The sequence below is a fragment of the Archocentrus centrarchus genome, chromosome 18, assembly GCF_007364275.1.
Source record: "Archocentrus centrarchus isolate MPI-CPG fArcCen1 chromosome 18, fArcCen1, whole genome shotgun sequence".
Taxonomy (NCBI): domain Eukaryota; kingdom Metazoa; phylum Chordata; class Actinopteri; order Cichliformes; family Cichlidae; genus Archocentrus; species Archocentrus centrarchus.
In genome coordinates, this window is record NC_044363.1 from 4,683,667 (window position 1) to 4,695,661 (window position 11,995).

Here is an 11,995-nt window from a genome sequence, read left to right on the forward strand (position 1 = left end):
TACGGCGACCGAGGCAGTAAAGGAACAGCTAAACAAGAAGGTCATTAAGGTCATGGAGTGTCCGAGCCAGTCTCTCTGACTCTGCCTGTGTTTCCACCTGCAGCTACAGCTCCTCTCTGCTTCATACCTCTGAAAACTTTAACTAGAGTATAACACACACTCTGACGCTGTGCAGCCACAGAGTCTATTTATTGTCTTTATGACCACAAGTCAGTGGTTTAAACAGAGAGATGCAGAATCTGCAACAGGACTGAGAAAATCATTAATGTCAAAAATGCAGTCAATTTTATTTTTATTTCATTTTATTTATTTCAAAAATAATTTCAAACACTCCCCTCAGAGGTGGTCAGAGAGTCACTGAAAGCATCACACAGGTCCTGATGTTACCTTCAGGTTCTGCTGGCAGTCAGCTTTACTTCATGTTCTAGTTAAACTTTATATTAAAGATTTATTTTTCTGATTTATTTCAGCCAAAGAATAAAACTTTCTTACGATGTCCAGTCTCCAGCCACAGCTGGAGGAGGTTTGTTGATCTCATTCTTGGTTAATGTGAGACTCTGACTGCAAAACATTCCTTCTTGTTTTAGACTCCTGCAGGTTTTAGTTGCACTGAAGCCAGTTTATAATGTTTGAGCTGAGCTAAAGTCACTGTGTCATTACTGATGCAAAGTGCAGTGAAGGTATCAGGGCACCTCAGTGTGTAGTTTGATGTTGGGCAGCCACACAGTTTATTTATTGGCTCTTTGACCTCAGAGCCAGAAAAGCAGCAACAAAACCACCTGCAGCTCACTTCCTCTCAGCTGAGCTGCTGTCACTGACAGGAAGATCAACCTTTATGTTTGAGATCGTCCTCGTCTCTGAAAACTCCTCCAACTGCCTGATGAAAAGGATCGACTTTATGTCAGGATGGAGGAAACATCTCTGCTGTGGCTGCTCTGTAAGTTCACTCTGTGTCTGTTTCTAGAAGATTCAGCTGATGAAATCTATAAAAGCAAACAACAACAGTCCTCTGTAGCTGGTTTTTAGTGATGTTTGACTCTAACATCAATGTTTGAAGTGTAATATTTGTAATCAACAGTCTTCCTCCTTCCTGCTCTGATTGTGCTTCAGTATTTTCTCACAGTAACCACAGAGATGCTGTCTGCTCTGCTCTCTGATCACTTCACTCTAAACTGACCTGAGACTCATTTCTCTTTAGTTCTGACTTCACTGCTGAGCTGCAGCACAAACCAAGGTCAGTAACTTCATCCTGTAACAGATTCAAACTATTAAAGGGTCTTTCTGCATGTTGTTAGTTTTAGTGCTAATATATGAACACATTTTAGCACAGATCTGTATCCTAATGAAGACAAAAATGACATCTTTGTGCTTTACTGTCATATTCATGAACTTTGGTGCAACCAGATTCAAAGTAACATGAATCTCGTCCCCTTTGGCTGCTCTGTGATTTTTGTGCTGTGATCTTGATGAGCTGAAGTCAGGTGATCACTGCTGAATATTTGACATTTATGGAGATAATTAAAATGCTTCTTGTATCCCAACATAACAATATAATTCTTTGATTATTAAATGTAAGCTTCTGATTGAATAAAGGGACACTTATGCATTAAATTACAATTTTGGAGACATCTGTGATGTAATTACTGTAATAAATGATTTCTGGGGATGTGTGTTACTGAAACAATGAAAGATTATTAAGTTTAGTTCATCAATTTGATTTAATCAGAATAAAATGAATTCTCCAACAGCTCGTCTGACTGTGAGTCCCAGCAGCTCTCAGCTCTTTAAAGGAGACTTTGTGTCTCTGAGCTGTGAGGAGGACGACAGCTCTGCTGGATGGACTCTGAGGTGAAACACAAGCAAAAAGCAGAGGACTCAGTGTGGAGATGAGTGGGGGAAACCAGCTGGTTCCTCCTGTAACATCAGCTACATTGATCCACTGGAGAGTGGAGTTTACTGGTGTGAGTACAGAGAGGGCGCCATCAGTAACATGGTTAACCTCACAGTCTCTGGTAAGCTGAGTGTGTGGAGTTAGTGTTGATGAAGCTGTGTGTAAATGGATGAAATGCTGTAGTTTGTCTCTGTGTTGAGGTGGATCAGTGTTCCTGCAGAGTCCTGTCCTCCCTGTGATGGAGGGAGATGACGTCACTCTGCTCTGTCAAACAAAGACCCCTCCCTCCAACCTCCCAGCTGCTTTCTATAAAGATGGCTCCCTCATCAGGAAGCAGCCTACAGGTCACATGACCATCCAGCATGTTTCCAGGTCTGATGAAGGCCTCTACAAGTGTGACATCAGAGGTCATGGAGAGTCTCCATCCAGCTGGATCACTGTCAAAAGTGAGGAGCTTCACTCTGATTTCACCTCTTATTCTAGCCACAAACTCACCTGAACAGGTGAATTTCTCTTTGCAGGTACACCTGAAATTACAGAACTGCCCACCACCTCTGTCTCCCCCCTTGTGATCAGGCTGGTCTTCCACCTGGTGGTGTTCTGTCCATATTTCATTTCCACTCTCCTCATGGTGTCTTTATATTGTCAAACAGCCTCAGGTAAAATTTAATAATTTACTGATCAATCAATATGCTGATGAAGTCTGAACTCACAGCTGAAACATGTTCTGTATTTTATATTTTACAGGAAATGACCTTTGTCCCTCAATCCTGCTCACTCAGCCTGAGCAGGGATTGAATGATGAGTATGATGATGTCATCACTGATGTCACCACAGAGCATCACTTCTGAATCAGAGCTCTGTTGTTCCTCACTAACTTTGTCCTCTCCACCTCTGCTGAATAAATGGACTCTGATGTTCATCTCTGGATATTTTTATAAACAGCAAATATTCCTGCTCAGAGGAGGATATCCATCATATCTGTGTGTGTACCACTGCAGCTCTCTAACTAATGTACTGAACAACATATTCAGCTTACTTAAATAATAAAACCTGCAGCTGATTTTAGGTCAGATATTTTGGCATTTCCTCTTTCCATCTTCCTGATCAGCTGATCACCACTGGACTCCTGATGGTTCTGACTGACACTTCCAGGTGTATGCTCCGTCTGCCTCTCACTCACCTCAGAGTCCTGAAGTGTTTTGGTGTCTAAACTGCAACTACATGAACATGTGAGTCAGCCTGGACTTGTGGATCATTTCTCATCTGCTCACCTGTTCCTGAATCAGCTTAAAGTGGAGCTTGAAGTGACCTTGATTTGCATTTCGAGTCTGCTTCCATCTACTGGTCATACTGGTGTATTACACCAGAGCGGCAAATTTACTTCTTTTTAAGAAGAAGAAGAAGAAACAGCCTTTATTGTCCCACAGAGGGGAAATTTGGGTGTAACAGCAGCCGCAGTTATTATAAATATAAATAAAGATATAATAATTCACAATATTAAGAAAAGAATATATATAAAATCAACAAACAATATTAACCTTAATACTACTAATAATAATAACACTATATACAATGTGCATGATGTGCCGGACTATTTACAGTATATTATATATTATCCTACATTGTGTAGGTTATTGTGGTTTTTGTTGGGAGCAGTGATGGTTATACAGTCTTACAGCTGCTGGGAGGAAGGATCTGCGGTAACGCTCCTTTGTGCATTTAGGATGCAGCAGTCTGTCACTGAAGGAGCTCTCCAGCTCAGCAACAGTTTCATGCATGGGATGGGAGACCTTGTCCATCAGTGATGTTATTTTGGTCAGAGTCCTTCTGTCTCCCACCACCTGCACTGAGTCGAGAGGACATCCTAGGACAGAGCTGGCTTTCCTGATGAGCTTGTCTATCCTCTTCCTCTCAGCTGTAGACAAGCTGCTGCTCCAACATACTGCTGCATAGAAGATGGCTGATGCCACCACAGAGTCATAGAAGGTCTTCAGGAGTGTCCCCTGCACTCCAAAAGACCTCAGCCTTCTCAGCAGGTAGAGTCTGCTCTGACCCTTCCTGTAGAGCGCATCAGTGTTATGAGTCCAGTCCAGTTTATTGTTTAGGTGAACACCCAGGTACTTATAAGAGTCCACTATCTCAATGTCCACTCCCTGGATGTTCACCGGTGTCCGTGTGGTGGGTCTGCGCCTGCGGAAATCCACCACCAGCTCCTTGGTTTTAGCGGCGTTGATCAGGAGGTGGTTCCGCTGGCACCAGTCCACAAAGTCCTGAGTCCACTGTCTGTACTCTGAGTCATCCTCACCTGTGATGAGGCCAACTATGGCAGAGTCGTCAGAGAACTTCTGCAGATGGCAGCGTGGGGAGTTGATGGAGAAGTCTGCAGTGTAGAGGGTGAAGAGGAACGGTGCCAGCACAGTTCCCTGTGGGGCCCCCGTACTGCAGACCAGCCTGTCAGAGACACAGCCCTGTGTCCTCACGTACTGTGGGCGGTCAGTGAGGTAGTCCAGTATCCACTCGGAGATGTGGTGGTCCACTCCTGACAGTTCCAGCTTGTCTCTCAGAAGTCCTGGCTGGATGGTGTTAAAAGCACTGGAGAAATCAAAGAACATGATCCTCACAGTGCTTCCCGGCTTCTCCAGGTGGGTCAGAGCTCGGTGCAGGAGGTAGATGATGGCGTCATCCACCCCGATGCCAGGCCGGTAGGCGAACTGCAGCGGGTCCAACGAAGACGACACCATGAGGCGTAGATGGTTGAGGACCAGCCTCTCGAGGGTCTTCATTAGATGCGATGTCAGGGCTACCGGCCTGTAGCTGCTAAGATCCTTTGGATGTTTGGTCTTTGGTACTGGTACCACACAGGAGGTCTTCCACAGTTGTGGTACTTTCCCCAGCTTCAAGCTCAGGTTGAACATGTATCCCATGATGCCACACAGCTGATCTGCGCAGCACCTCAGGAGCCTGGAGCTGATGCCGTCTGATGCCGTCTTTTTCAAGTTTACTTTAAGCTAAAGAAACACAGAAACTATATTTTCACTCTTTGATCAGTGCAAAGGAAACAAAAGTCTGCTGTCACAAACATCCAAATTGATTTAATTTGTGTTCCAATGAGCTGCTCCTCAAACCTCCTCACTTACACCTCCTGCAGCATCTGAACTGATCCAGTCAGTCACTCTGCACAGACTTTGGATCAAAGTGTTGTATAAGTGTATCCAGCAGGTGGCAGCAAAGGCAGTTCAGTTTCCCCAGCATCACATGATGGTTTTCACTCTGACCTTTGACACAGGAGGAAAATCAATACTGTAAATATGAAGCAGGTTCAGAACATGAAGCTCCATCATCACAGCTGAGAGCAGAGCAAGAATATGTTACAAGAACTGAATGTGTTTGTAATATTTAGAAGTATTTTTACATAAGAGCAGCACTGACAGAGAGAAAGTCTTCATTTATGACCTGCAATAAATAAACAGCTGAAAGCTCTGAAAGCTGACACGTGGATCATTGTGTGTTTCTGTGTCTCTGAGCAGCTGCAGCCTCATTTATTCCTCAAATTTTTGTCCAACTCTTTTTTTCATTATCTCACAAGTTTAAGTGTGGAGACCCTGAATGTTTCATCAGCTGAAATGAACACAGTCATAATGAAGCTGAGAGAATCAGGAAACACCTGCAGCTATTTCTGAGACTCAGTATCAGAGTTAAAGCAGGTCAGTGTCCATGTTTCCTATCAGCTCTGAGTCTCTGTGAGCAGGAATCTGATTTATGAACATTTGTATTTCAGATATTCAGAGATCCACATCACACAGTTTCCTCTGAACATTATGGGGATCATGGCCGGCTCCACATGCAGTATTTTAACACAGCTCAGTGTGTGCAGCTCTCTCTGCTTCACACCTTTACAAACTTTAACCACAGTGTGACGTGGACTCTGATGCTGTGCAGCCACACAGTTTATTTAGTCTCTTTCTGACTACATGTGAGTGGCTGAAACAGAGAAGCACAAAACCACATCGAGCTTGTTGCCTTCAGGTTCTTCCTTCAGTTGTAGATTTTTATTTTTTTTTTTTGCTGTTCATCTTTTCTTCCTGTTCTTCTTTCATTTTAACATTGAAAACATTATGTTGCTGCTTTACTGAAACACATAAAACAATGTTTTTTATCCTGATGATCACTGAACAGGAAACCACAACACTGACACTCAATCATAGAGGAGGAAGAGGAAGAGGAGGGTTTTATTGCTGTGAGCTGGTCTCAGTGTTGGTGTGATGTCAGTGAGCAGCAGGATGGAGGAATCGTCTCTGCTGTGTCTGCTCTGTAAGTTCACTCTGTGTTTTCATGGCTCTGCTGTCTTGTTGAATGTGAAACTCTGACCTGAGTTTAATTTCTCTTTAGTTCTGATCTCACTGCTGAGCTGCAGCACAAACCAAGGTCAGTAACCTTCTTCTGTAACACTTTAAACCTCACCTGGCTCCTTCAATGAACATTCAACAATCAGCACGAGTAGCTGATGTGAGCAGTTCAGTGGATGTGACATGTGTGCACTTATTAAAAAATGTACATAATCTATATGTCCTCTCCTCTTCTTGACAGCTCGTCTGACTGTGAGTCCCAGCAGCTCTCAGTTCTTTAAAGGAGACTTTGTGTCTCTGAGCTGTGAGGAGGACGACAGCTCTGCTGGATGGACTCTGAGGAGAAACACAAGCAAAGAACAGAGGACTCAGTGTGGAGATGGGTGGGGAGAAGCAGCTGGTTCTTCCTGTAACATCACTGTTTTCCCATTGGACAGTGGAGTTTACTGGTGTGAGTCCAGAGAGGGTGCCATCAGTAACATGGTTAAGCTCACAGTCTCTGGTAAGCTGAGTGTGTGGAGTTAGTGTTGATGAAGCTGTGTGTAAATGGATGAAATGCTGTAGTTTGTCTCTGTGTTGAGGTGGATCAGTGATCCTGCAGAGTCCTGTCCTCCCTGTGATGGAGGGAGATGACGTCACTCTGCTCTGTCAAACAAAGACCACTCCCTCCAACCTCCCAGCTGCTTTCTATAAAGATGGCTCCCTCATCAGGAAGCAGCCTACAGGTCACATGACCATCCAGCATGTTAACAGGTCTGATGAAGGCCTCTACAAGTGTGACATCAGCGGTCATGGAGAGTCTCCATCCAGCTGGATCACTGTCACAGGTGAGGAGCTTCACTCTGATCTACTTCTGTGATCCACACATTCACCTGAACAGGTGGGATTCTCTCTGCAGATAAGCGTACAACTACAGCCTCACCCACCACCCTTCCTCTTCTCGCTGACTCCTCATCCCTTCACCTTGTGATCAGACTTCTCTTTCACCTGGTTGTGTTCTGTCCATATTTCATCTCCACTTTCCTTAGACTGTCTTTATATCGACACAGAGCCACAGGTAGCTTTCTGATCAATCAATACGCTGACGATTAACTCTTCTCTCTGTCTCAACTTTTCACGAGTTAAGAGCTGTTACAGTTTCTTAATATTATTTTTTACAGGAAATAACCGTTGTCCCTCAATCCTGCTCACTCATCCATCACTGATGATATCTTGATACCATTGGAATAAAAGCCCTAAAATACAGTACTATCCGAGGTATGTTACCTCTCTATTCATCACAGATAGGGACAATATCCTGAAGAATGCGCACTGTATCTTTGATGGATACATTTTTGAAATTTCTCCAGAAATGGACAAGATTGGACCCTGAAAAATACAAACACTGAATTAACATCCATTTAATATCCGCATAATATCTATTGAAACACCCATGACAGATCAGCTCTTTCCATAGTCTGTCTAGAAACATTATGGATATGTGGCAGATCCAACTTTATGGATCTGCCACATATCGTTCTGGATACAGATCCTTTTTTTCCAGTGTACCACTGCAGCTCATTAACTTAGATGCTTTAGTTCTGTTTATTATTTTTTATTATGTTTTCACACAATAAACACAATAAACACATTCAATGTTCCTACATAAGAAAACACTGTATTTTCAGAACAACTAACAATAATTCAATTCTTTCAGTTTTTTCACACTCATTGAGCTCAATAGCATCCTATAATGTCCTCTAAACAGACTGTCCATACCAGTTTATATGCTTAAAGTTCACTTGTGTCAAAGTGTTTAGACTAGAGTTCAGTTACTCCTAATTTTTTTTTTTTTGATGCATCAGTTATTTATGGAATCAGTCTTGACCCAAAGAAAAGTAGCCAATAAAATTTCTGAGATCTCAGGTAAACAAGGGAGAATTAACAAATCCTCTGAGGAAGGGGAAAAAACGAAAATCCTTTCAGGTCCTACCACCCTCCTGGGAACAGGTGGCCTTGGTATGGGACATCCTGGGTAGAGATCTCCAGCATCCAGTCCTCAGGCGTCCCAGCTCAGTCCTTAGAAGCAGATTCTATAGAAAAAAAGAAAAAGAAAAAAAAGAGCCTGCATACAACATGCAAGCAACTCTTGATTCCTTAAATAAAATAATTCAGTAAATGAACCATCTCTTAGAAAATGTCCTTTCTATATTGTTACTAGTCAGTTAACAAAATAATTTTGTCAAAAAAATAGTAATAACAGCAACAACAGAAACAATAGAAATCCAGAGCACAATCAAATCACCCATGGAAGCTAGGCAGCTGTTGAGCTCATATCCGGCTCACAGTGATACCCGGGAAAAAAGTTACAACCATGTGGCTGCGCTAGCTTACATTCCACAGGGCTAACAAAGCTCACAACTCATTAGCAGCTCATAGTTTCCGCATTTCACACAAAAACATATCCTGGCTGGTTTTTCTCTTTTAAACTAAAAACGAACTCCAATCTGCACCATGTTCACACAGAAAAAAACACGAATGAATGTTGCAAATAAATGTACTGACTTACCAGGAAATTCTTCATAGCTTAATCCCCCCTTTGTGGCATTTACACATCACTGTACCAACTATATGGTTTCCGTGCTTACAGTTACAGACTAAATTTATCGAATCTCTAAGTTTCACAGCCGTTCTGCTCTCCCGACCGTGAGAAAAAATGTTTTCTCCCTCTGTAGACAAGAGGAACCGTGGCAATGAAAACGGTGCATTCATGGAACATGGGAAAAAACAAAAGTTATTGAGCAATGATACATTCACAGGAAAGACCTATACAATGGCAAAAAACAACCTGGGTTAGACATATATTCACCTGAACAGGTGGGATTCTCTCTGCAGGTAGACCTACAACCACAGCACCACCTAGCACCACTGCTCTGTCCACCACCTCATCTTTGCCTCCTGATTCCTCCATCCTCCAACTTGTGATCAGACTGCTCATCCATCTGGTGGTGTTCTCTCCATATTTCATCTCCACTCTCCTGATGGTGTCTTTATATCGACACAGAGCCTCAGGTAACACTCAGAATCTTTCACTGATCAATCAATATGCTGATGATGAACTCCTCTCTCTGTCTGAAATCTTCATGAGGAAAAAGCTGATACATACTCTACATATTATTTTTACAGGAAATGACCTTTGTGCCACAATCCCACCCACTCAGCCTGAGCAGGGATGGGATATGGATGACGAGTATGATGATGTCACCACAGAGCATCACTTCTGAATCAGAGCTCTATTGTGTGTCTGTGGGTCTCACTAACTTTGTCCTCTCCACCTCTGTTGAACAAATGGACACTGATCTTCATGTCTGGATATTTTTATGTAGATAAACAGCAAATATTCCTGCTCAGAGGAGGATTTACTGCAGCTCTGTAACTAATTTACTGTACAAACCATTCAGTTTATTTCCAAATGAATTCTGCAGCTGTTTTTCAATCAGATATTTGGGAGAAAACCTAATGTGTGCTACATTCTGTTTTATTGCTGGTGTTTCCTCTGTGCATCTCCTTCCTGACCAGCTGATTGGACAAAGTTATCATTGTCCTTTGTCTCTGACCCAGCATTTTGAGTTTGATACTTTAGTTCTGTTCATTATTATATTTTCTATTTAGTTCTTCATTCTTGTTATGTTCAGTTTGGTATTCTAGCTTATATCTCCTGCTTTGTTTTCTGTGATTTTCTTCTCTTTTACTTCTGTCCTTTTTCATAAATTGTAATTATAGTCATTCTTTATAGTTCATTTCCAGAGTTTCAGTTTTCCTGCCCTCCTGTACTCTTAAGACCCCTTTTCTTTCAGTAAACTCGTCTGTGACACTGTTCAGTCTTGCCCAACACCCAAGTTTCATCACTGCAGCAGGAATCCAGCACCCTAGCCAGTTCCTCGCCAGTCTTGGGTTGGTTGATGTCGATCCCTGGCCTTGGTGGCTGATACTTTCAGCTGTTACAATAACATCTTAGCTTGTGGATCTAAATCACAAGCTGTCCTGTCAAGCTTCAGCTCAGCCCCCTGAGAGGCTGCAGCCTCAGGCCCCGTTTACACGACACCGTTTCAAAATGAAAACGGCGTCGTTTCGATGCGTTTCGGCCTTCCGTTTACACGACAACGGAGTGAAAATGATGTGTTTCGAAAACGGGGTCCAGAGTGGAGCATTTCAGAAATGCACCAGCTTCCGTTCCCGTGTAAATGCTTGAAATCGGGGTGATTTGAAAACGGGTGACTCGCACATGCATTCTATGGTTGCGATGGGCACAGTTTTGCGCGTATGTGCAAATTGATAAACAGTACTCGCAGATTCACGAGTGTTTCTTGTGCTTTTCTTGTGTTTTTACCATTTTGTAATTCAGCATTGTGTGCACCAGTGATCCAATCTCATCGTCAGTCCACGCAAAACCTCTCACATTGGCCATTTTGTAAGTAATGAACAATTTGCCGCGCTTCCTACAGTCTCACTCCACGCACATGCGTTGTGCGTAAACAAACTTTGCAAAGAGAAAACCAACACCAACTTGTGACCTGGCATTGGAACTACATAGTTTTCATCGTTTCTCTTGTGTAAACACAGATTGTTTCTGAAACGCTATCGTGTAAACGGAAGGCTGAAACGCATCAAAACAACACCGTTTCCAGTTGAAATGGCATCATGTAAACAGGGCCTCAGAGCTGGTCTCCTGCCCTGCTTTGTCAGCACGAGCCCCCTGCTGAGAGGTCAACTTTCCCACCAGCTTCCTGAGGAGACACATCTCCTTCATCAATGTTGGCTTTCAGCCAAGCAAGCAGAGGGTTTTTGTTGGTCTCATTGTCAGGCCCCATTTACACGATGTTTCCAAATGAAAATGGCTAAGTTATGATGTGTTTCGGCCTCCAGTTTACATGAGAATGGAGTGAAAACGATACATTTTGGAAATGGGCACCAGAGTGGAGCATTTCTGAAATGCTCTGGCCTCTGTTTCCCTGTGAACAGACAAAGCTTTTTGGAATCGGGGACACTCGCACATGCGCACTATGGTTGCGGCTCCTATATCTACACCGCCAACTTGTGGCCTGGAAATAGGAACTGCACCGATTTCAGCATTTTACATTTCTATGTAAACGGAGATTGTTTCTAAAATGTCTCTGTGTAAATGTGCTACACTTTGGAAACGACAACTGCAAAAAGACACGACACTGTCATGTAAACGGGCCTCAGCCTCCGGCTGGAGGGTCCCCAGAACTGTTGCAGGGCCTTGTCCTTCACCACAGTTTGACTCTCCTGTACTGTGGTTCTGAATTTTGGACTTGTTTGGAATTTTGGACTCCCTGTTTTTCATTTTAGTTTTTGCTAATACTGCTGTGTTACAGTAGAAATGCAGTTTTTCTGTTTCTCTGCACCTCTTTTAAGTTATGACGCACTCTGTTGTTACTGAAGACATGATCTGCTTCCAGCTGCTGCCTTCATTAGCCTTTTTGTGTTGTAGAATATTTTATTTTCTTCCTAAACTACCTTGTAGGAATTTTTCCTTTCTCATGTTATGGAGGATGTCCTAACACTCCAGCTGTGATGGACTGTGAGGTTTTTGTATTAGTTAATATTTGGGTTCTGGATTCAGGTTCATTGTTGGTTTTGGTTTATTCCTGTGTTCATGATCCTTACAGAGGTTTGAATTTCTGCTGAGTTTATAAAGTTATGTGGCAGCCTTTTCCTGGTTGATCATGTTTATTGTTATAGTCTCAGTTTT

General features: G+C 42.8%; 1 protein-coding gene across 1 annotated transcript; it reads left to right on the forward strand.

The window, feature by feature from the left end:
* Nucleotides 1–906: 906 nt before the first annotated feature.
* On the forward strand, nt 907–9,529 carry LOC115796802 (Fc receptor-like protein 5). Its single transcript, XM_030753237.1, has 6 exons — nt 907–937; nt 6,284–6,319; nt 6,482–6,742; nt 6,822–7,067; nt 9,115–9,291; nt 9,406–9,529. The coding sequence occupies exons 1-6, from the start codon at nt 907–909 to the stop codon at nt 9,501–9,503; spliced, it is 849 nt and encodes a 282-aa protein (XP_030609097.1). The 3' UTR covers nt 9,504–9,529.
* Nucleotides 9,530–11,995: the final 2,466 nt, after the last annotated feature.